The following is a 25934-nucleotide window of genomic DNA, read 5'->3' as shown; positions in this document are numbered from 1 at the left end:
TTCTCAACAATTAGCACTTAGGCTGCTATTACTGTAGTTTACTAATAAAATCCATGAAGAAAATTCCACTGTATCTGTATTATTCTCTCTCTATTGTGCTGCTTTAATCCTTTTTTTATAATTTCGCTTTCTTCTGCTAGAAGCAAAAAGGATGAATGTAGTAATGAAAACCCGGCGTGTTACAACACAGATCTGAAGCACTGTTGGCATTTGTGTTTTAACATTTAAGATTCATGAGAGATACTGTTTGCAGATGCAGGAGAAAGAAAGACTGGCCACCTTGCAAGGCCAAAGGAGAACTCAGGCAACGTTAGCCTTTGAATCAAAGTCTCTGAAAGCTGAGGTGCAGCGTGTCCAAGGAGGACCTCACTGAGTGCTATGCAAGCTGGCTTTCAGCCTTCCCCACTCACAGCTTTGGCTGCTCACATTGCCTAGAGAAACTAGATGTGAGAATCTCATTCAGTTGCAATACCTAATGTAAGTTAGGGGAAATAGGTGCTAAAAGGGTGCCCTTGGCCCAGGGACAAGAACCTATTCTGGTAAAAGCACTGTCAAAACGGCTCTGAAGAAAGGAGGGAAATAACCTTTAAAATAAAGTCTTCTCTTTCCCATGCAGCAGCTCTACAAGATGAAATAGAAAAGAGCTGTGTTTTTGGAGTTCCCTGGAGTTCAGAAATCTTCTTCTGGAAATTAATAGAAACATTCATGCCTCCTGCTGAGAGCTGTAGTCTAATTCGCAGGCACTGGAGAATGTATCTCTCTTTACGACAGTCAGCAGGTTTGCATGACACCAGGGCCAGGGTGGTCTGGAGATGCGGGTATTAAATTTTGCAGGGTGCCAATGGTGACTTCAGGTATGTGCACATTTGTGTGCGCTCATAGGTGTTGCCCGGGGTGGGGGGGCTACATGAGTATGTGAAGGGGAATGGAGTGATTGTAGAGCCCAAGGTCCTCTCTGGGAAAATCCAGCCCAGCGCCTTCACCCAGGAGTCACTGCATTCATATACAAGGTTTTATTTTCTCGTTAAGGTAGGTGCCAACTAAGACTAGCTTCTCTAGACAGTGTAGTGAGCTATGGCAAGGTGGGTGCTTGCAGGGATGGGGATGTCATGTTCATCCATGCAGGGGTTATCCTTACAGCTCCAACTACTCCTGGGCACTTAAATCCTGCAGACACCCAGCGCTGCCCTCCTGGCTCCCACCTTCTGCGGCCGGTCCCCTTGGCTCCTGCCTGACTGCACAAGCCTTTCTATGACTGCTCCTGAACTGCGTGATGGGATGGCATCTCTACTTCTGTTGTTTTAGTGATTTCCAGCCAGCTCAGATTGAACAGGAAGATGGTGGAAATTACTGGGGGAGAGGGGAGAGGAGAGGCTGCCCCTAGCAGCAGCACAGATTTGTGCCCAGCTAAAGTGGCTGTGCAGCTCTAACTTCGTGTTCCTTCACACGCCTTCTTTTGGTTTTTATTTCTCCCTTCTTATTCCTAAACGTTCAAGTTTAACTTGCTTTTTTCTTCCTCTCACACATTTCCTTTCTTCCACAGCTTCCGTTACTCATCTCCTGCCATTTTCTCTCCCATAGCATATCTCCTCCATCTTGCACCATTCGCTGGGTGCGCACAGGGGAACCTGTTTGCAGGCATACAACTGAGTGTCTCAGCGAAGCCCAGCTTGGTAGGTGGGTCCGTGGCTCTGGACAAGGTATGGCTGTACAAAAACAGAGGTGACAGCAGAAAACATGGTGGCCAGCATGTGAGTGACGTTTCCGTTCTACGCCTCCAGGCTGCGCAGTGAAAAGAGCTGAAGGAAAGAGGCAACAATAATTGGCAAAACATGATTATTCAAAATGCCTAGAGTTCAGTGCAAATCTCTGCATTTAGTCCAAACATTGGCCTGAGAATTTGGGGTGACACTTGGGCCCCGTGAAACTCAATGGGAGGGCTCCCACTTCACCCTCAGGCTATTTCCTCTTGAAGAAAGGGTGCAGGGACCAGGCTGTGACCAATACTGAAGAATACAGGGAAGGCTGCTGAAGACTTTTATGTGCCCTTTGCTACACTATGTGAGCAAGGAGAAAGGAAGTGGCTGGAGAACTAAAAGGAATTAAAAGAAATACATCCTTTTTTACCCTCTGCAAAGATCGCTCAATAAGATAAAAATTCTAAACTGATGGATAATAGTAATATCTATATTTATACCAGCTGAATTGCTGGTTGTACCCGTAGAGTTAAAAAATCTTCAGATGAAGTGTTTTCAGTACCTTGCAGCATAAATGTTGCCCCCCTCCCCCAATAACTGCGATCCTATAAAATGAATGAGATACATTTTATATCTGCCCTGGAAAAATACTGTTGCGCTATCCTAATGTTCATAAGAGAAATTCTGTTTATTTAACACACGAACATTAGCAGCCAGGCAGGACATTACGATCCATGGAGATCTGCACTTTTAAACTCAGGAAGTACAAATCAACCTATTTCTCATTAACCTTATCTCAAAAATCTAGTTGATGGGACATACTCTTAAGTTTACTCCTTTTTCAAAAAGCCTTTCCCTCCTCCAGGACTGCTGGTGTTCACTGCTTAGATCAAACTGCCAAAGTCAGCCATCAGGCTATCTGCTAACTACTTCTTGGATTAAGACATTCTTCTCAAATTGTTTATAGGCTGCTCCCCTCCCTTTCTGCTCAAGTCCGGACCTCTGGGTTTTAAATTACATACTGTGTTAGGCATCTTATCCCATCAATCCATGAGATCTCTTCTCTGCCCTCCTAGTTTCCTTTTATTCTAAAATAGATGGGTGCCATATGACTAATCTCCTGACACAATTCATTTCTTGCAAACCTGTATCATTTTAGTGGTTTTCTACTGCACCTTTCTAACCTTAGTAATACTCTTCCCATAACAATAGAGCCAGCCTCTTGAGTGCAGTGCTCAGAAGGGGCTCTCATCAGTGTGCTTGACACTGCTGGAATAGCTTCAGTGGATTTAAACATCAGGCCTATATACCCAAAGAGCTCGCTTGGCTTTCTGACAGCTGCCTAGCATGGTGCAGATGGTTTTAGTTTATTCCCCATTTACCACCAAATGATTTCCCCCTTAAAATTAATAGAAGAAAAATATTTGGAAAGTGATAGCTGGTTGTTAGATATTACTTTTAGTGTTCCTGTTCATATTTTTCTTTTCTTTCTTTTCTTTCCCATATGCGCTTGTTCTTGTGATCTTGCAGGGCTGTAAAGTTATGATTCAGCAAAGCGCTGAAGGTGAGAGCACAGCCCCGCTGATGCCATGGCCGCTGCTGCATCCAGAACCTCATCCCCGATGCACCTTCTGGTGGGGTGCTCACCTTGGTCACCTCCCCGACAGCACGCCGGCTCTAGGGTCACCATCACCTTCAGGATGTGGAGGAGGAGGTAGCGCACATGGAGCTGGGAGCAGCATGGGGATGGGCTGTAGCCAGGGGGTCGGCGCCATCCCGTGTTTGCCATGGTCAAGGTTTTGGGATGCAGCATGTGGGTGAGGGAGGTTTTCAAAGGGGGGGTGCAAAGGAACCCCCTGTTGCCTGTGGTTTATTGCTTTTGGGGACATCCAGCCTCTCAATCCAGACCATCCCAAGGCTGCAGAGAAGAGGAGGCTTTTGATTCATACAGAATTGATAGTGTCTATTGTAATTAATTCCACATGGGGAAGTAAGCACTGTCTCCACATAGTAACACCCAGTGTGGAGTATACTGCCGAGTTCAGGCTCTGACTCTGAAAATGTTTGAAGGCAGAACATATGTTTCAGGGGGTTTTGAATATACCACAACCCATGAGATATCTAAGGCAGCATGAACGTGTTTCGTATAACCCATGCATGCATGCAAAAAAAAAATCTCAGAAGGCTTGAAACTTTTCTCATACATATAGCACTCCAATGAGTGTAACTGGGGTTTCTGCAGGGTCATCCCTCATTTACTGTCGTATAATGAGAATACAGCTTTTGCTTTCTAACTGGATCTTGTTGGGCTCTAATCTAGGTGTTCAGACAGGCCTTGGAGCGCCTGCCCTCAGCTCCAGGGAAGTGCTGTTAGATATTACCTCTGCTGCTCCTGTGCATCTCCCCTCTCCTCTTTTCAGCCGAGGAGGCTCTGAAAGTGTTTTAGCCTGATTTTGATAGGCCGACTTCTTCAGTGGCGTAAGGCAGAGTGGTTTCATTGATTTCCCAGAGCTACACAGATTCACACCATCTGGGAAGCTGACACAAAGGATTTACAGTGAAAAAGGTACATCATATTTTTATTATTTCCTGATGTTGTTTTATTGTTATGACATCACGTTCTGGACAATGGTAATTCAAAAGCCTCCTTTTATAGCCTTTTTACTGGGCTGCCTAGATGGAGGTTTAGGCTCTGTTCAAAGGCTCAACTGTGTAGTTTTCATTCAAACTCAACACAGCACGGACAGAGTTGGTGCAGCAGGTCCAAGCCTGACTGCAGTGTCGGTAAAAATGAACCAATCCAAATTGCAGGAAGTGTCTGGCATGTTTTGATATGTTTAATTATGATATTATCTATAGCTGAGGGAATCTGATCAGGTTTGGGCTTGCAGTCTCCCATGCCGTGATGCCATCATCTGCTCTGCATCAGGAAGAGCAGTGCTGATGAACTTCCCAAGTCTCAAAGACTCTGGCTCTTATTTGAAATAATTTGTCCTTGCTCCCTGTGACATAAGTGCACTCACTGAGCAGCAGGCCTCAGCTGAGATGGTTGTTTTCCATCAGATATTTAAAACTTTTAGCATTTTTCCTGTCTCTTATCTTCAGCCCACAAGGAACGTGACTGGACAGAAAGAGCCTGAAGTTAAGTCGTGTCGGTGCTGCACTCACTGAAGTGAGATTTTTTTTAGGGAAGATAAGGAAGTATGTCCTGTGTAGAAGTATATTTTGGCAGGATCACTTGTGACTGAGGACACTTCAATATTTTAGTCTATACCTCTAATTAGCCTTTTTTATTCCATTAATTGCTCCAGGTGATTTCAAGTGGAAACTATTTGAAAAAATATCAATTATAATGATGAAAATAATAAAAAACTATCCTCTGAAAAATCAGATGAAGAAAGACCAGAAGACAATTATTTTATACTACACGAAATGCTTCCCACTGACTCATCAGCTGGTGCAGTCGACCTAGCACACCCATCCTTTGGGAGAGACTGCAAACTTCATGTTAGCTCCATTATTTGTTGTGACCATTGACGCTGTTCCCCCCACTTTTTGAGCGCCATACTGAGGGCTGGGCAAATCATAAGCAAAATACTCAATGGTAAGAAAGTGTAGTGATAACATGACACTATTTTTGTCTTTTATTTGCATATTTTAGATGTGTATTTGTGTTTTTTTGAGGCTTGAACTGACAATATAACAAATGAACATCTCCTTGCAGGTATGCAACAACATTGTATAGCAGGACTTCAAAGAATGTATATGAGCTTAATGCCACCAATGTACTGGAGGCATCAAAGGAGGGGCTGGTTCATGTGAATAAACGCCTCTAAGCTTTAAGTTTGAAATTACGCTAGCCTTTGACAAGTAGCATTCAAGGGACAGGTATGGGAATGCTTGCCTGCTCCAGGTTGTGCTGGCTCAGAGAGGAGATGTCTGTCGATACTGACTGTCCCTTTCCCAGCCTGCAGTTCCTGTAAAACTGGGATGCGGAGCCTGAACCCTATTCTGGATTTTATGCACCTCCCCTGTGCATGTGATGAAAACAACTAGCTTGTCTCCCTCTGGAGACACAGCTGGAAGAGGAGTGCAAGGGTTAGAGCAATTGCTCATGAGTAGGAGCTCTCAGTTCAGCAATGTAACTGGAAACAACATATACTCCCATTTTTTTGGAGCTAGGTTAACATCACTGTCTCAGCTTCCTGAACAGTCAGTGGGGAGGGATCAGTGATTCATTCCACCCAGCTTAGACCCATATTTTAGGAAGGAATGAATTGCCCTCTGGCTGATGAAAACCTTAGATGAGACATGTAACTTTTAAATGACTAAAGCTTGGTGACACAGATCTCCTAAATGCAGAAAACCTGTTTAATTTGGCTACTCTTTTGACCTTTATCTGGAAGAAAACCCACTAACTTTTCATCAACACGAAACACTTCAGTTTACTTTTTTATTTACTACTATTCCACAGCTTCCTGGGGTCAGCCCTCCCTAGCTTGTGGGCGTTTGCCTCTATTGAAACCATGGCATGGCTGCTCTAGTGCAGTCCCCTACCGTCCATAGACTAGCAGAGCACCCGTTCATTTTACTGATACTGTCAAAGTGCCTTTAACTGCCCTTGTGCATGTGGTGGAGGAAAAAAGCTTATGGCAAAGGTTTGCACTGATGACATTATTGCAGGACTCTGTAACTGAGGGGCTCAGTCCTCTCAGAGAAGAGAAGCCTTTCGACTTTTGTCCTTGGGAAACAGAGAATCACACGCCCAAGGTGCCTGTAGCCTTACATGTCTGTGTCTGACCTTCCTGGCAGTGTAAAATCACATCTGTACACCTCGGTCACCCACTGCAGAACCGTGGGGCTGGTGCATGTGCACTGAACTTATAAAAATAAGAAGCGTTTTGGAAGCTTCTCAGATGAAGGTTGGCTTTTCTCTGCCTAGTCACCACTGGATAGTTTTACTGAGACCCACAACAATGGGTGAAAGGGAAACCTCACGTAAACGAATTTAATGCTCAATATATAGTACAGCAGCCTTAGCGAAGGAGCTAAAGTGAGGGCAACTTCAAGGCCAGTTCCTGCGAAGTGCTAAGTCCGTCAGGTCCCAGGGCAGGATGATCGGCATAATCTAGAATGAGGCGTCTACACTGTACCATGCTTGGTGAGCTTTCAAAGGTGCTTCAGAAAAAGTCCTGATCTTACCAGTAAGGGTATTTCAAAGTGCCTCTGTTGTGGAACATAATGGAGTTAGTGCATTAGATGTGATAGTGTGGAGCAGGCAGGGAGCAGTTACTTCTGAATGGTTTATTGACCTGTTTCCTCGTTTTTAATTTTCTAGAGTAACTCACAGCTATGCTGAAGCAAACAGCAGAATGTTAAGTTTATTAAGAACCATGTGTTAGCCTCTGAGTTTCCATAAAATATTGGAGCAGAAGAAAAGCAAGGTATGAAAATAGCACAATATCAGCAGCCTTCCAGCTCAAACAGTGGGGTGTAAGTCCCAACCTGCTGATACACACTGGGATGCCCTCTGCTCTGCTCTGCATGTGTGCATGTGACTGTTTTTGAACACTTTTCCATTTCCAAGCCAAGCAACCAAAATTCAGGGCCCTGGATGTAGTTTCATTTAGAAAGACAAATCTAGTCGGGTATTGCTTGGTCTAAGACGGCCTCTTTGAGAGGAACATGGTGAATCTGGCCTCCTGAGCAGAGCAGGAATGGACCGAGGAGCCATATGCAGCTTCTTTGCTCACAGATTTAGTCTTTTTAGTCTGTACTTGGGCCAAAAACACTTTTACTAAGCTTTTCTCCAGCCATGCTCCCAGTGCTATTTGCATTGCTCTGTTGTTCCTTTCTCCACTTCTGTTTTTCTCTTGCTTTTTTTTCACATATAATTTGCTATAATAGTAATAAAAGGTATTTTACTAGTTTCTGTGTATGAAGTAGAGGTTGCAACTTTAGCTGGTCTTCACTTCCATGAAAAAGATTAATTATTGCTAACACTTATTGCCATAAGCAACTCCAGGAAGATTTCACTCAACTCCTCAGCACTGTCTTCTTTGCTGCCTCTGTCATTTGTGTGCACCCCCATCTGTGCCTATTTAGCCTCATGATTTTGCAGGTTTTGGTGTTACCAGGAAAGTCATTACTTATCCATGACCAGTTACTTTCAGGGCTCCATGTCTTAGAAGTCTATTTAAGACTTTGAGGTTTCCCATAATATAGAGTTCAGAAAAGTACAAAGGTATATCTATGCACTACAAGCTGATCTAAGTCAAGACTTCATGAGAAAAAGGCAATAGTAGAGGTCGTCTTTTCCAGGTCAAGGCTAATTACTGAAAAGAATGGAAACAGCCTTGAAGTTCTTACGGGGAAGGGGATAAACAGAAGATTATGAACGCTTCCTGTGTTCCATAGGAAATGAAAACGTCCTATTTTCCTTTCTTAAGCCTATTCCCTATAAAAATCAGGAGCTATACCATTTAATTGTGTGTATTGGTTAAGAAAGATGGGGACTGTTTTTATGTAGCACACACATACAAGCAAATCGAGGTGTTTTCTGTCAAATTCTGACAGAGGAAGCTAGCTTCCTTTCCCAGCATGGATAATTAAGTGCTGATGAAGCAATTTAATTCTGAGGATTTTGATCAGAAACTGTTACTTTTGCCCCTATAAAATTGTAAATAATGATGCACTGAAACTTATTCAGGAAATAAATGTCCTTATTGGTCTGGTAATACAAGGCTTCTGACATTCATTCTCGTCTCCTACCCTGTGCCGAGCCATTGCTGTGTTGTTGTTTTAAATACAATATAACACTTCGCTGGGTGTGCCAGTGGCACACGTGACGGAGAATCACCAGAAACCTTTGAAAAAATCTGAAATATATATATTTTTTTTAAGTGTTAAAAAGATACAGTCACAGTTATGGTCCTGCTGTACAGTTGCACACACCCAAAATCACAGAGAGATGCATCTCGTGATTGTAAACTGTTTGCAAAGGTGGGAGTGGGGTTTTTTGTTATGGCTTCCTCAAACAAAAGTTCTGTGTCTTGAGCTTTGCCACACATGGTGTTGTTTAGTGCAAGATCCCTTTCTCCCCGCAAAGAAGTAAGGTGATTTACTGAGCAGTCATGGTGGTACCTCTGAGACCTATGGGGACTGTAACTGGTGGATCTCAAGTGAGGTGGATCTCAAAGGCATTGCCAGTAACCAAGAACAGCCATATGTGGTCCTACTTTTCTCCAGCTTTTTCCTGCTCTGAGGAGACCAAAAGTCTGGATTGCAGAGGGAGATGCCAGCGGGTGACACTCCCCAGGTTTTGGATCTCACTGAAGTTACTGTGTATCTGTTGGGATATAAATGCCAAACCTGAACCTTCCCAAACTGAGCACATTATGAACCTTCAGCAAAAATAGTCTTGTAACAGCGCCTTAGATAGAGATTAATTTGTGTTGGACCCAAGCACAGTTGCAGTCTAGGAGTGGTAGTTCATTGTAAACACCTTTAGAACAAGTCAGGCCTCATAAAACCCCTATCTTAGACTATGATGTAGCTTTAAAGCCAATACTCTGCAGTTATATCAGGCCAAAATAACTCCTTCTATGCATCTGCTGAGCTGATTTGTTTTCAAATGTTGATTTAAATTTTAGTTTTTATTATGTGATATTGCTAAAACTATGGTTTTATGGCAAATGTGTTCCAATGCAATAAAAATATCCTTATTTTTCTGCCTACTCCCTGAACTAAGAATAAAATGCCTTAAGGGACTATATATACTTATTAGACCTTCTGAATTAAAACTCCCTACGATTAAAATAATAATCTTTGGTGGTCTCACATTATATTTTGTAGCTGACATTCATATCTACTGTAATGTAATCTTGTTTTTTGATGGGACTTCTGCCTTTGCAAAGTTTCCTCTCTGGCTAATTAATGTTTCTGCCTGCCATTGGTTTTTCAGATCCGCCCAACTTTCATTTGTTATTTTCTTTCACTGATTATTTTAATAGCATGTCTTAATGTAGCATATGTTTGGATTCCTGCTCCAGTTTTACCGGAGCCATTATTAACAATGTAAAGCTCCTCCTTTATATGACAATGCTGATGTTTTTAGCTGTGCTTAATTATCCCCATCGTATTAGGGAAGCACTGTTGAAGACTTGTGTCTTATCTCCTAACGTTTCAATTTCCCCTTTTGCTAGCAGATAAAAGCTGATGATAATCCCATGCTGCAGGTTTGGGGCACAGCCATCTGCAGCCTTATTTTAGAGTGTAAACAGGCAGATTGCTTCCCACTTAAACTGCTTCCACATTGGACTGTTATCTTCAGGCTAATCTAATTACATTCATGTATCTTCAGAGGGTGTTAATTACAGGAAGATGCCTTCTTTTCTTGAATACTGGAACAAGTGCACTGCACGTCTGGAGCAATAAAGCAGGGGGGAAGCATTAAATCACAAGTGGGAAGGAAAGAAATGAAAAAAAATTCCCAACAGGCCAAAAGGTTGTTTGGGTGGCAGGGGGAAATCAAAGGCAGGAAGAAAAAAGACACATTAAACGTTGCTGTCACATGGAGGTGAATCAGCCTGGAGGGTAATGGCAACAGCAGAGCTCATCACACTGACTAAAGGACGTGAGGATGGTTGGAGCAGCAACTCCGCTAGAGTGAGAGCTGCAGGCTGGAGATGTCCCAGAGCAAGGTGGAGTGGTGCATGGGGCAGCTTCCTTCTGAGTGAGGTGGGGTCGAGCTTTCCCTGTCATTAGTGTCGCTGGTGTGGTATGCAGCCTATGGGTCCAGGAGCCAGGCAGGAACAGAGCATTAACCCACATTAATTGTCCTGGCTATGAAAAGTCCAGACAGCACTAATGTCTGTATTTTTCAGACAATGTATGTAACACACAGTGGCAGACGTTCATTTGACTGAGCAAGTAGATGTAATAAAGCTTCAGCTTGTATTGTTTCTGAATCAAAAAGGCATACAGCAATTGGACCTTTATTTGCACTAAAGGCTATGTGCCAAAGTACATTTGTATGTTTAAAAATTATATGATCAGGAAGATGGTGGGGATCAAAAAGGGGATGACTTGAGAGAGAGAAATTCTACATCCATATATGCAAAGGTCCTGGGGTGAGAAACACGGCTTCATCAGGCTTCAGGTGAAGTCCGAGGTGTGACAAATCGGACTCCTCTCTTGTGATCAGAGAAACACATTGTTGTCATTGCTCTGGATCCTGTCTCTAACGATGAGCAGACCAGATGTTCTGGTTTAAAAAAAAAAAAGCTACAGACAATTAAATTGCTGTGCAAGGCACTGGCATCGCCAGCTTTCGGTAATTCCCTGTCTTTGTGTGGATGTGATGTGACGGGAGTGGAAAGCAGAAGCAGAAACCTAATATGACCCTTGCCACAGGCACCTTGGATAAAGCACTCTTAGCTGCTAGATAAACGCAGGCCTCCTGCAGAAGCTGATCAGTTTTATACACACTAGTCCCACTGTGGCATGAAGCGCGCAGAAGTTTATTGCAAGATGCCCCGAGAAGGGAAGAGGGAGTGAAGCAAGCTGGAGGAATGACTAGTAAGAAGTGGAGGGGAGTTAAGCACAGAGTAGCAGAAGTTCAGCCACTTGGCTGAGCCATAAGGTGGGTGGGTTACAGCTGGAGCATCGTATCAGATAAAATAACAGGAAGAGCTGAGTGATGGCAACCACAGGGAAGAAGACCACCAGGAAGACTGAAAAGTGGAATGATTCTTTAATACTGCTGGGGAGGGTGAGCAAGGAGAGAAGAGCATACATAATGTGCTGAATGCAATTACTCACATCTCTGACTCAGGACTGAATGGTGTTAATGCTTTTTTTCTGTGACTGTATTTTGGTTGTTTTACAAGTAACCGAGTCCAAAGGGAACATGCCCTTGGGAAAGCTGAGGTTACTAAACCAAAAGAGATCAGATGAAGAGTTTGTAAATGAGTGAACACAAAGAATGTATAAACCTAAACATCTGAGGAATTAGTATCTGAACAATCGTCTTAGGTGAGAGAGGCATGGTTGCAAATATGAATGAACGGATGTGCATCACAATCTTTCAATCTCGTCATAACAGGCCAGGAGACCACGTAAGAGCAAATGAAGAGGGGAAACCAGAAGAATCCTTTCAAACCTGCCTATGAGAACTTTGGAGAGGTGGGTATTTTTTGCAGTTTCCTGAGCTCCTCAAGTTTTGCCCCAGACCGTACCCAGCCACATCCCTGTCTCTGCTGCTCTGAGTACCTGCTCTTTTTAATCTAATGTCTGCATAATATAACCTGTATGAACTTGGATGTGAACTGCAATCTCACCTGAAAAGAGGCGAAGGCTCATCATCTCAGTGGACCTCCAAGAGGTAGGTTAGAAGCCAGGCAACAAAATCCATTTCAGCCTTGCCTGTGTCATAGCATTTCCTGTCTGGCAGGCTAAGGTGCCTTAGCTTGGCACGCCCAGTCCCATGATGAGAACAGGTGCCTCACCTTTAGGGGCGCCTCATAAGATGTGTCCCTCTGCTGTAGGCACCCACCCCTGGGGCCCCTAAGAGCAAATGAACCTCTTCTCAGGCACACGCCTATGGTCCTGGGACAAAAAACAAAAAACAAAAAAAAAGAAAAAAAGAAAAAAAAAAGACTACTTGCATGCAAAGCTTTTACAAATTTGGTCACTGTGACCAAACTTTATTACCCATTTTATGGAACTGTGACAAAAGTCTAGGAATCAAACAACATGGGGATCACAGAGGCTATTATGTTTATTGTGCTGAACAGACTGTGATAATCCATTAAAGGAACATTTTCAACAAGCAAGCGATTCGAAGTACAATCATAGACAGCAACTCTACACGAAGAACAAAGCAAAAAGTTAGAAGACACTCAAAAGAAAAAGTAAACTGTAGTTAAACATCTTGAAGCGTTTTTTTTTCCTGCAAACACACCTCTCTTGCAGAAATGGTAGAAGAGTTAAATGTCCAGTCTTAGTTAGCAGTGACCAATGACAGCGAAGAACAGTCGTATAAAATTTATCTCCCATAAAAATAAACTATATATATAAAAAATTTTATGATGTTCTCACTGACTCAATGGCCACATGCAATTTTTCAGTCTGAAAAAATGAGGTATAGTAGGCCCTAAGAGGTAGTAATGTGTTTTGATTGTACTACAATATATAGAAAATACAAGATTCAGTTCATCAGAGTGGTAAGTCTCTCGGAGGTTGAAGTGTGACACACACCCAGCGATTATTTCTGTGTCATCCACTGAATACTGTGGTTTTAAAAAAAGCAAAAAAAACCCCAAACCCCAAACGGGACTTGCTAAGGCTTGATTCGACATCCTTTGAAGTCAGCAGAATTGTTTCTACTGCCTTCAAGTGACACTGGATTTGGCCTGTTAGAGCTACTGTATAGCTAGGATTATTTCTCTTTCACTTAATATTAACATGTCTAGTTGTAACACTCTGATCAGCTCTTTCTCAGCGATTTCCGTCACTGAACCCTCTGCGGGCTTTCAAAGAGGTCCGCATTTCTTGACACTGCCTCTTGGAAGAAGCCAGTAAGTAGTTATCTTTAACTGCATTTGGCTCGGTACTAAAGCCATACCAACAGACGCCTTCCTGAGAAACTACCCCTGGCCCAGTTATTAATACAATGGTACAAAGTACTGCCTAGGAAAGAGAGGAAGAAGGGAAATAAAACAGAAATAGAGCAAACGAAATAAGAGGGGAGAGAGAAAAAACAACAAATGTGAGAGAGAGGAGAATAAAAAACCTCTACATAAGAAGCATTTAAAATAAATCTGGCTGAAACATATTACAAAATCACATTTGTGTAAAATACATGAAAATACTTGTTAAGTATTTTCTTACAATCTACTAATTATTTTTTTAAACACATATTTGTGATTGCATTATGCAAAAGCTGAGCTTGTTGCTTCCCACCTACAAAGCTTCAAGTTTCTTTGAAGGTTTTTTTTTGTTCGTTTTTTTTTTTTTTAATACGAAAGTAATTTAAAATGTGTTCATTTTCCACAAGTTATTTTACAAAAATAGTTTTGAATTAGGGATTAGTTGCAGTCCTAACTGTTTCAAACGTCTCAAAACTAATGCTGAAAGTAACAAGTTCATTCCATTTAAAGTCTGGAGGTAGGTCTTTGTCAATCAATTAGTCCATTTTTTTAAACAATTCATTTGAGGTACAAACTTGGACAGTAATATTTAAACATTACAGCTAAATTTTTTTCTATGTCATGTAGTGTCACTGAAGAAAAATTATCCTCACAAACCTATCAGCAATTCAGTACAAAAATATATTCAAGTTAACAGTACATTACACAGAAGTCTAGCAGAGAATAGGGTAAGTACATTAAAAAAAACCAAAAACAAACCAAGAGAAAGAAAAAATACATAGTCATGCTGAAACACAATAAAGATATTGCTTCCTTAACTGCAATTAAGTGTTGAAGTAGAAATAAGGGGAAAATGCAGATACTCATGATTATCTACCCAGTAAAAATTTCCTGCATTTAATGTGTATAGCAGCATGTATTTATCAGTCTGTTGAGTTAATTGTAAAAATCAGAGGTAGTATTGAATAGTGGGGTAATATTGCATCTGGTGCTAAAAGTGCTGCTTTGAATGAAAAGATGGAGAAATGCCACTGGCACAGAGGTGCTCAGTGAACCATCCTATGTCAAAATACATTGCTTAAAGTAATGCACGAGCTTAGCTGAGGTACGTGGTGTTGGTTCTTACATCATGACTGATGAGTAATGAGGAGAGATTCAATTCTTTTGAAATACTGGTACAGGATGACTGGAATTAGTTGAAACTATGCAAAACATGTTTTTTTGTTCAGATGAATTCATGATTAATATTGAGGTACCTTTCTTGTTTTAAAACACTTTTCTTGATAAAGACTTAGTCAATAATGGCATAAGAGTGTTTGGTGTCAGTCATTTTTGTTTCCATAGAAAACGCCTGGCTCTACAGAAAGCCGACTCCGTCTGGCTTCCTACTGTCCAGAAGGTGAGGGCTGTTCATTTTGTTTACTACTACTTCTGCTGATATGTTTGTATCTATAACTATACAACGTATCTTTGTCTTTCTTCCCTTTTGCAAAATGGAAGTACCTTTTTCGTGTTGATTTCTTTCTTCCGATTACCAGCTGAATGAAGTGAAGGATCAGCTTTCAATTTTTTTCCTGAAATAACAGTAAGTCTTAATAAAAAAAAAATCAAGTACAAGTCTACAAGAAGGTTACAAAAAAAAGAGTAGTATCTATCCCTTATCTTTGGTGTTCTAAAACAGGGAGTTCACTAAGTAGGGAGTGGGTTGCTGGAAGTGTTGCAAGGCTTTAGTGTTACACACCCAGCCTTTCCTATTTCAATGCCCATTTTAATGACTATACAAGTTTTTGCTCATATGCAGTGCAGTGAGTGACATAAACCTGATTCGGAGCTCTTCTTGACCCATTCACCCTTACTTAGCAGCTCAAACAAACTATTAGTAGGTTAAGAAAAAAGAAAACAGTAATTAAAGGTTGCATCGTTAATCTGTGTCCCCTTGTGTTACAGCAGTTTTTCACTAAACCTGGGACTGTGAAGGGATTACAAAGAAGATGATTAGTCAAATCCTTTTTAAGGTTATGTGATTTTTTTTTCCCCCCAGGCAAAAGTGGAAAGACCATGGCAATAGAAAATAAGTGGTCAAGGCAGTGTCTTCTCCCTTCAAAAGACCCAACTGCTGATGAGGTAGAAATTGCATGGTGCGGCCTCCTAGTCTTCCTCTGCAGACTCTTGTGAGGACGTTTCTTCAGTCTCTTCCTAGAATACACAAACAGAAAAAATCAATACTGTGGCGACCGTGTGTCATCGGCTGTCACCTCACTCTTCTCTCAGGAAGCCGACAATTACCTCCTGAGCTAACCAAATGCGCTTTATAGCTGCTGTGACATCTCAAGAAGCCACCTTGGGGAGGAGAGGAAGGTCTCCTGTTCTCCAGACACCCCATTTTGGTTTGCCAGGACTTCCTCCTACCCCAGGCAGTGCCATGAAAAAGTAATTTGTGTCGTGCTCTGTCATGGCCCTCTTATCACCAGCAGAGACAGGCCGCTAGGAAATGGAAAGCCTTTTGAGCAGGCATCCAATGTTAAGCGGGTGTTCTGGGAAGCCTTCTCCTCCTCATCAGTTGTCCTTCTCCAACCCACTGCTGCCTTCAAGTTCGACTTCAGTCCCGAATGCAATGTTCTTACACTGCTTATTTAACAAACATGCAGTACCTTTCAGGACATGGGCAGTAAACTGGGGGCAATAAACATTTCTGATAAAAGGGGCTGTCAGTGAAAGGTTGTTTTTTATCAAATGCTGCACATCATTGCCTGAGACAGCACGTGAAAAAGATCTAGGAAAAACAGGAATTTACCCCCTCAGCCAACTGAGACCTTTCAAGAATGACCAGCTTAAAACAGCTTATAACAGTCTTCATACTTTAATAGATTTGATTTTCCACATGGCTTCATTTTGTCTGGGTGGCTAACTGACACAATTTATAACTCTCTTCCTTTCCCAGGCCACTACAGTACACCATTCAGCAAAGCATGCTTTAAAGCTTGCCTGCGTTATATGACCAAACTTCCATTCATTAGTGTTTGAAACACCTCAGCTGTGAAGGGCTCCTAAATGCTACCATGTGTGACACTGCTGCGGAGGAGCGGCATCAAGGAAAAACACTGGGCTTTAATCATAGGCCACTGCTCACTGCAACCCCTTTTCAAAAGGTTTCAAACTTCCCCCCTCCCCGCACCTCCCCGCAAGAAAAGGTTGGGAAAAAAAAAGCTGTAAATCCAGGGAATAAACATAAGTATAAATGAATGGATGACAGCTTAAAAAATATAACCATAGCAGCATCAAGCCATGAGATTTCACACTGGTTTTGTTTAGTCTGCTTTGGGTTATGTGGGAAATGTGAAAAGCATGAAGCAAATGCTCCCCCCTCTCCCTTCATACCCCCAGCCCCCACTAAAGCTCGGGCCTCAGATATTTAAGCCAGTAGGGTTTTACCTCTTGACTAGGAAACAGGCCATGACCCTGGGGTACTCTTTCGAGCACCAGGCACAAAGAAAGATGTAGCATGATCAAAGCCATGGATGGAGGAAAGAGAGCAAAGTCAAATGTCAGCTGCCCTCTGACCTTGACTTTTCAATTAATATTTAAATTCCAGTGGACACCAATCTATCATGCAGATGAACAGTTTCTTCCTCACAACAACTCATGTCCACTTGTAGCAGAGTTATATTCACAGTGCTGCTATGAAAATGATCCCCAACTCACAAAATGATTAAGCAAATTTTACCCTATCCCTGGCGGCACTGGAGGACCTGTGCTCATACTCCATCGAATCACATTAATGTGTAATGCATTTTCCCGGCTTACCTTCCCCGCAGAACAGGACTGTGACTGTTACATTACAGTCAAGAAGAAAAATGGTACCTACAGGCATATAATGAAGGGCTTATTCGGGCTGCACATGGAGAGACAGTGTAAAATATGTTGGTTTGAGCCCTGGTAATTCAGAACTTGGGATGATCAAGGCAAACACCAGCTTTGCCTCCAAGCCAAGTATTTCAGTTTAAAATTACGACTGTAGGTTCTGTGCTCTTAACATAATTCAGGTAGACATGTTTTGGTAATTGATGATGATCATGTGCTTAATTCCTCACAGCACCGTGGTCAGCCCTGAGCCTCTCATCATCGTTTCCCAGAAGACAGTTGCGCATGTGCAGGCGCAGAGCGGCAGCTCACTTTCTTTTACACTTGGCTTGTTCAGGAGACAACTGGAACGTGATGGACTCATTTTCCATGAAGATGGACTTCTGATCACGGAATAAGGATGGGGGAGAGGCAAAGTATGTGGCAAAGACATGTCAGAGCCCAGCCAGGGTAGTCACAGGGTAGTTAAAGAGTTGCCTACTCTAGTGATTTTTTCTGTGAATCCCATAATATTTTTTTTTGCGTGGTAGCCCCTGCTACAGTGACCAAGAAAAAGAATGAGAAGCTCTTCCTTCATCTATATATGTATGATCATGTAATGAAGGATGAGTTTCTCTCATCTGACTATGTACATTCAAATGTGTGTACCTGTAGTACCTGGAACGATAAGAACCCAAAAATCCAAGCTGCAGCCCCCCCCCCCACCCCCATATTTAAATAATAAAATAATTATTTAAAAATCTGTGGGACGGACAGACTTCAAATTCACATCAGTCTTGGGAAAGACTTTTTTGCATGAAGAAAAGCTGGTAAAGGGATCATATTGTTGTGCAGCAAAAAGAAACTTTTCCTTCATTAAGTTCATTCCTTGCAAAAGCCTAAGATAGCTCAGTTACAGATGGGTGGTTTTAAGCCAACCTATCATGTAAGTCCCTTGTCAAGACACAGATGGAGACATGATTGCTGCTCTGAGGTGCTTACAATTCAAGCAGAGGGGTAATACAAATCAGACATATATGCATAGAGGGACCCAAAGGAAGAAGCAAGTAGAGGTTCTGAAAGAGAAAATGCTAATGTATAAGACAGGAACAAAAAGGGATTTTTTGCACTGGTGAAAAACTGGTTGCAAATAGCAGAATGTTGTGCAGCTGTGATCCTCAACCTACCCTTTGCCTCTATAGCACCCGCATGCATACACGTCTCTCCCCAGAAGATGGAGGGGGCAGGCATTTTGAAGACTGTGCGCCCCCTAGAAGTTGCAAACCAGCTCTGCACTAAGTTGGTTCAGACGCAAATGTATTGAAGTGTGCTGTGTGGCGTGTCAGGGCACTAGGCACCTCAGGGAAAAGATGCTTTACCATCAGTTAGCACCCTCCAGGCACTTACAAGTCCACATAGACCCACCAAGGTCGATGGCATAGCCGTGTATCATAGGGTCAGTCCCTGAGTCTAAAGTCGAAGGAGGAACTGGGGCTGGAGCGAAATATTTTGTAAATCCAGGTGTGCTTCCGATCAAGTTGAAGAGAAGGGCAAAAATCAAGAAGGAAAGCATGGTCATTAGAGCAGACATTAGAAATCCAAGTCACTCAGTCACAGCATGATAGCCATGGAGAGCATAAATTCAGCAACACCACCACAGGAAGCGCTCAGCCAAGAAGCAAAGGTTTCGAGTTACATGGCAGCCTTAATTCAGGTTGTTCTCACTTTTTAGGTGCACTCACTGTAGTTGTGGAGACAGAATGGTGACATGTGTTAATTGAGCGTAAATGTTCATCGACCCAGTTTTGCCTTGAACAGCTACTCCCCTGGTTATTTGTTTGCTGCTGCAGCAAGCTTGCAACTGGTCAGGCAAAGAGACTGCAAAGAGAAACCTGAGAAAGCTTCAAACTAACCCAGTCGGATCCAGCTAACAGGGAAGCCACAGCCACGCAGACCTCAGGGTGAACAGGACATGAACCTGAAGGGTAAATGCTCACATGCATAGCTCAGGCTTTACCCCCTGCTGCTAAGACAATATCCCATGTGGTTCCCCGCACACCCGTGTGCCCCACACACATGTATCCTCAGGTGCTGACTGACATGGGGACGTGCCACAGAGACATTTTACATGGCATGTCCTGTCCTGGGTTGTCCTGTGCACAGCTTGCAGGCAAACTGCAAGCCAGCACCCTGAGCCATTTCCACCATGAATAACAATAACTGGTCCACCAAGCTGGGAGTGATGTGGAGCTGTTTTCTCTCCCAAAAAAGAGCAGCAAGAAGGCTTTCTCCAAATATCCTATATACACAAATGTTTAGCGGGTCTTTTCTTGAGAGGTATCACTGGCAAGTGGCTGGCAGATGTGTACACTGGACTGGAACCCACCAGTGCAGCCGCCTCACCTCTCACTAGTGTTGGGTCCTAGCAGGAGAGAAAGGACAGATGCTTCCCATGGCTCACAGCAAGTATCTGCCCTGAGAAGGGCTATTCTGCGGGGGGCTGGCACCATTGTTGTTAGCCCCGGTTTAACAGTGGCGAAGGTAACAAAAACGACCAGGAGGCAGGACAGCAAGCTTCAGTTAGAATTGCTATCTGCAGCCAGTATGCCTATTTGGGCTTCCCCAACACACGATTTCAAAACATGACATCCTTGGTGGGATCCGGTTGCCTGAAGATAGGAGCCCGGAGCTGTTTTAGATGCCCTGGGTATCTCATCTGGTATCCAGCAGCCAGGCCAGAAGGGTGCCGGTCTCCTGTGTCATGCCCGCCTGCTCTGTGTGGATGTCTGCGATCCCCTGGGACACCTAAAAGGGCACAGAACAGCAGTGTCGAGATGCGTGGACCCACTAACACTCTCCAGAGCTACGATGCAGCATCTCTGCTTTTGAAGGTTCTCCACTGTGGAGAAACACACTGGTGTATACTGCAGGAATGTGTGAAGTGATAACCACTAGCACATGCACCTAAAGCTCAGTGGTGACACCACCCAGAATGCAGCTGTGCAATGAATGACTGTATTTAAATTACAGCACCTTTCCAGGTCAGAGTCACCCTGTATATCCAAGAGACTTCTTCCCCACGACATCCTGCACGGGTGAAATGTAGCTCTACCTGCTCCCCCAAGACCTCCATTTGGTGATCCACATTTGGTTGGTGTAGGCTATTTTTCTGGCAGTACAAGCAGCCAGTAGGATCCTGGTGTCCTCAAGAACAGACAAGTTTAGTTCCGACTTTGTGTGCCTGCTGCATTCCTTTTTTTGGGGGGGACCCCCCAAAATGGTCACAACAAAACCCAAAGATAAGACAATCGTTGGTGTTTCAGAGAAGCATTCCCCTCACCTGCAGAAGGGCAACTCTCTGGCATTTTTGTAAAAATGTTTGTCCTAATACCTGGGGGCAAAGCTCCTTTATGGCTACTTCAAGGTTAATTGTCTTTGCCTCAAGAAACTCACTGGCAATTCAGCTGGCAATTCAGTTTTTTCACCTTCTGCTCATGAATTTCTGAACTGCTGATTTAAAAAACTAGAACCAATTTTGTGAGATGAACTGCAGGATCACAGTAATGCTACATATGGAGTCTCTGCATTTGTCAGAGCTTTTATTTTGTAACAAAGTATTAGCTATTGGCACAGATTTTGCTGGCTGCTTTCTAAGCCCGAGAGGGTATGCTTGAATAGATATGTCAAAAAGAACTGCTGACAAGAGCAACTTGCAAACTGTGGACCATTGTCTGCTGTTAACTTGTCTGAAATCCCCTGGCATGCAAGCTAATATTTTCAGAGGAATCCCTGAAGCCAGTGGTTCCTATTGCAGATGCAGGGGTCCGGGCTGTGCCCAGCTGAGACGCAATGCCATCCCAACTGCTCCACTGCCAAAACGCTTTAGAAATTCTTACGGCACGAACAGATGCTCAGAACAGGTTTGCTCTGCTTGAAGCTTAAGGTGGGCTCTGCTGCTTCGAGCTGCTTCACCCCCTGCAAAGCACACTGGCAAGCTCGGTGACAGCTGTCATTCAGCAATGAGGCAAAGTTTAATTCCAGAAGCTGGATTCAGAGCTCAAATTTTTGCAGGTATTTACTTCACACATCACAATAAAAGGATTTATTAGAGCAGAAGAGATCATCATATACAGAAAGGCCACACAACTCTTCTTACTGATGGATTAAAGCATGTTTACAAGAAGAGCACCTAAGGAAGTTATTTTAATACAGAAACTCCATAGCTGAATACATGTAAATCAGTCAGCCCACAAGCACGCAATTTCTGTACACTCACTCCTAGAGTGCAAGGAGCACAACTTCTTTAGCCTGGTGGTTAAAAGCACTGTTAAAACCTCTGCCTACAGAGCAGTTCCAAGACCCTCTGCCCTCTCCCAGCACTGTTTCTGCAGCCATTGACTAAGGCATGGGGCAGCCTGGGGTAGTGTGCAGGCAGGCCCCCCAAGGAAGTAAAACTTTTGGTACTTAAATGGCATTACAGATAAACAGAGAGACAAACAGAGAGGTGGCAGCTGATGGGGCAGTTTTGGGTTGAGATTTAACGACTGGGAACCAACATTCTTGCTTTAAATGTCTAAATTCCCTTGGACTTAGCCTCTCATTGTCCACCTTGTCACCTAAGGATCTTGGCCTTCAAAAGATTACAGACTTGGCTGTAGTGTGAGCCCAATATTTGGATACCAGCAAGCAGCCTTATTGAGCTACCACTTAACTTTCCCAATGCCCAAGTGAATGCTGGTGGGCATGTGCAGAGCTGCCTAATGCTCTTGGGAGCAGTCTAAGGGCTATCAAGTGTCTTAAAATCATTTTGACTTGGGAGATATCCTCAAAGTTTCCACACTCAGGAAGGCAATCCATAACAGACAGCAAGAATAAGACTTATCTTTGAGTGTGCATGTATGCAACAGCACTGGTTTGGAAACTTGCATGTAGACTTGATTTGAAATCCCCATGCTCTCTGATTTAAAGCAGATACTTCAGGCTGGGTTTTCTACCTCCTAGGAAGAAGCCTACGCACCAAACTGTTGTGTACAGAGGATGCATCTTTCTTCTGTTGAAGTCACCCCACTTTTATATAAATAATCAACTGTTCTGTAAGGGATGAAAAGGGAGCAAAGAGAATAAAGCAAAACATTGATGCTGTCCTGCAGGTGACTAGCCTGTGGCTTTTGAGCTGTGTAGTGAGTAGCAAATTAAGGGCGTCCTCTCCTTTCACTGCTGGAACACTGCTTGACTAGCAAAAAGGCTGCTCATGGGGATTACTGGGTAATCCACATCCCCAGCTGTTGGAGGAAGTGAACTAGCTGGGGCAGCCAGAGTGAAGTTGCTGGGGCTGTGCTGGGGCTCAGCTGCTGGTGAGCATGGCCCAGGCCAAGAACAGCAGTAGAGGTCAGAGAGAGCTACCATCCTTGCACACCCATGAACCACTCCTACAGATCCCCCTCCTCTGCTTCACAAAGGGCCTCACGAGACTTGGCAAAGTTTTGGTCCTTGAGTAACAGGTTCAGAAAACTAGAGGGGACCAGGACAGTGCTCAGGAGGATCCCCTCAGGACAGGACAGGACATTCCTCTTTAAGTTAGAACAGCCTTCTTTAAACATAGATTCAAGTCTCTTCTTCCTGTTAGATTAAGGGGGATTCAGAAACATTTCTCTATCTCCTAGCTTATCTCCCAGGAGGAGAACTGTTTGATATAATGGGGTGATTATCGGTCACTCTGGTTACTTTGAGAGAAAGGGCTTATCTGACACAGGATTTATAAATCCAGGAGGGCTCACACTGAGAACTTCCAGAGACAGGAATTAGGATGGCCGACATTTAGATACCCTAAAAAGTACCTGCTTTGGGCTCTGACTCTCAAGATCTCCTACAGATAGTCTTAAACAAACCTCAGCTCCAGGTGCCCAACTTTGCCACAGATTTTAGAGCAGCCCTGAAGTAAACTCAGGAGTGAGGTTTCTGTAAGGCAGCTGAAGCCTGCACTGCTGAAGCCTTTTGAAATTGAGACTCAGCTGTCCAAATTACGTCAGGGCAGATTTCTTAAATGCCTTTTGGCATCTGAGTATAGCAAGTGCCTTTTTGACCTAAGCAGGTCAAAACACTTTGAAAAAATCTGTTCCCCATGTGATTAAAAGGAGAGTGAAAATCTCCAGGAAAATCTCAGTACTGGTCAGAAGAATTTTGCAGGAAGCACCATTTAAAATCTGCAAAGCACAGACCTAAAGTGAAAATGGTGCTTGAAGCAATCGCGGGTGCTGTGCTAACACCAACAGAGATGCATTTTGTCTTGGAGAGCTTCAACCCTACAAGATGTAAACAGTTCTGGTGGGAAGGAAATAAAATATTAAGGAAAAGAAGGCAGCAGTGCTGTTAGAAACATATACAACTGAGCTGGACTAACCCCAGCTTTGAGAAGCTGCTCTTATGAACCTCTTGTGGAGGTTGTAAACTGGAGGGGTGGTAAACTGCTCTGCATTCACGCAGTATACCATGCTCCAGAGCCAAAAACCAGGATGGAGCATAAGGCAAGCAGAACCTCTAACAGTCGTCTCTAATCATTAATATGTATGTCCATAATTAGATGAAAAAGCAAAAAAAGGTGGACACAAATCTTTAAAAATCGTATGCTGTACAGTTCACTGAAATGCTGTGGGTCACTGCATTAGCTCTGCTTTCTTGCAGCGGTGGAGATACCAATGCCTGAAAGGATACTGGAGGCCACACAGGTAAATCTGAGGGAGTCTGCCTTCCTTGCAGACCCCTGCGGTGCTTGAAACAGCACCGATTTCTGTGCATATTTTAAGTTGAGCGACAGAGGAAGGACTGCAGTGAGGGTCTCCCAGAATGGATAAGGAAAAGGAGCGCTAGGACAGGCTTTGAAATGGAGGTTAAACCCACATTGTTTACCTTTTGTCCCGCCCACCCCGATTTTCGGACATGAAAAGGCGAATAAAGTAAGGCCTGTAAGATTTCTGCTATTCTCCTTTCTCCCTCCTACCCCCACTAAAAATGACTGCTTGTAACAGACAGGAAGCAACTGCCAGAAGTTATTCACCTCCTTTATCACTTAAAAAAGCATTACAGCTTGGTCCACGGAACCACTGGCAACTGCGGTTTGGGAACAGCTATCTATCTGTAATGATAAATAATAAAATAAAGCGTCTTCCCTTTTGAATCCCAGCTGAGAGATTTTGCCAAGTGATCAAACTTGTCTGAACCTTGGAGCAGCAGCTTTGAAGTAATAAGAAAGAGATTGAAAACCTGCAGCCAAGAGCCGCACACACCTCATTAGGGCCCAGCCATGTGGTAAGGCCGAGCGGCAGCCGCCGGGCCCGGCCCCGCGTACCCACTGGAAGGGGGCTGTGGGAAGGGAAGATAAAAGAGCCTTTCACAGTGGAAGTGCACCAGTGACATTTTTACGAGCGCCAGCCCCGAGGCCCAGCAGCTCATGGCCATGCGCACAGCCTGCGCCATGCTGCTGCCCGCCAGCGTGGGCCTCGGGGCGGGCAGGGGCATGGGGGGGCTCTGCTGCTGCCCTCGCTCTTCCTCAGTCTCCCCTGGCTTTTCTCTTCTTTCTCTCTCTCTCTTTTTTTTTTTTTTTTTTTGTTCCTGAGGAAAGAGTAACATACAGGGCTCTACCTTCCCCAGGTTGTGCTCAGAAAAGCCCCTCCCGAAATGAGAAACATATTTCTGAAAGATAGTGAGCTGGGTTCTCTGATCTGGTTCAGCAGAGTTCATGTGAGACTTCATGGTATAATACAGCTAAATTATTTTTTTTCTTAAAAAAAACCAAATGAAAACAAAAACACTAAAGCTCAACAGAGTTGTAAAATGCTTTTTAAAACATCTGAAGAGTTTAATCACAGATCTTACCACACAGACACTGGTGAGGCTGTGTGCTGGCAGTAAAGCAGAGTATTTAACTTTGAGAGCTGAAGTTCTGGGTTTAATTTTCAGTTTCAGACTAAACAGCAGGTCTGCAGCAAAAGGCAGGGTGACGACTCCTGAGCAAAACGGGGTAATAGAAATGCTTTTCTTGCAAACTTTACTGATTGTGTAACCATGGAGCACTTCTTCGTGCAGGCAAAAGCACAAAATCAGAGAAGTTTGTGTTGGTTTTAATAAACTCCCCCCCCCATCCCCTCCCTTTTTTGACTGCAAAGAATTCTGCTGCTATTTTATTATGTAATGCTGCAGGCTAAAAATATATCCCTAATTTAAGCCATCTTGCCAATAAATCTACAAATACCAGGTAATCCAGAAAGGGTAGTTATGGTTTAATGACGTACTCTTCTTGTCATCTTAATATGTTCAACTCCTAAAGGATTTAGAGTGATGCATTTAAAGATTTTTCAATTCTTTAATATCTCCACACAATCTGGTGGAAACGGCAATAAAGTATGGTCCTTTTCAGCATGGAGCAGCAACCCAACTTTTCAAGTTCCATCTGTGCCATGATCCATGTTACCACAAGGCAAAGCTTTTTCTTTCTCTATGCAAGATAGTCTGATTCAAAGGGAGTAGGGCTGTCCAACTTAATAGATAGTGATTATTTTCTTTTGATTACAGAAACTTTTATGGGAGTTTCTTTTCCAGTTGAACACATCTATATACTATAATCAAATCAGAAAAGGTATCCTGGTGGAAACGTGTGTTCAAAACATGTTTTGTTTTAGGACCGAGACAGATTTACTGCAATTTATACCTCAATGTTAATCTATTCTCCTCTTCCTAAACATAAAAAAAT

At 43.2% G+C, this 25934-nt stretch overlaps 1 protein-coding gene across 2 annotated transcripts in view; it reads right to left on the bottom strand.

Annotated features, from left to right (window-relative positions):
• Window positions 1–12459: 12459 nt before the first annotated feature.
• HMGA2 (high mobility group AT-hook 2) overlaps window positions 12460–25934 on the bottom strand; it is a 170800-nt gene continuing 157325 nt past the window's right edge. For both annotated transcript variants that reach the window (XM_064448855.1, XM_064448845.1), the window contains one exon: window positions 12460–15544. In XM_064448855.1, the coding sequence (XP_064304925.1) occupies window positions 15497–15544 (48 nt within the window). In that variant the 3' untranslated portion in view covers window positions 12460–15496. The remainder of the gene's footprint in view (window positions 15545–25934) is intronic.

The sequence above is a fragment of the Phalacrocorax carbo genome, chromosome 1 (genome assembly GCF_963921805.1).
Source record: "Phalacrocorax carbo chromosome 1, bPhaCar2.1, whole genome shotgun sequence".
NCBI classification, from domain to species: domain Eukaryota; kingdom Metazoa; phylum Chordata; class Aves; order Suliformes; family Phalacrocoracidae; genus Phalacrocorax; species Phalacrocorax carbo.
Note: the sequence above shows the minus strand (reverse complement) of the source record. Positions and strands in the feature narration are given on the sequence as shown.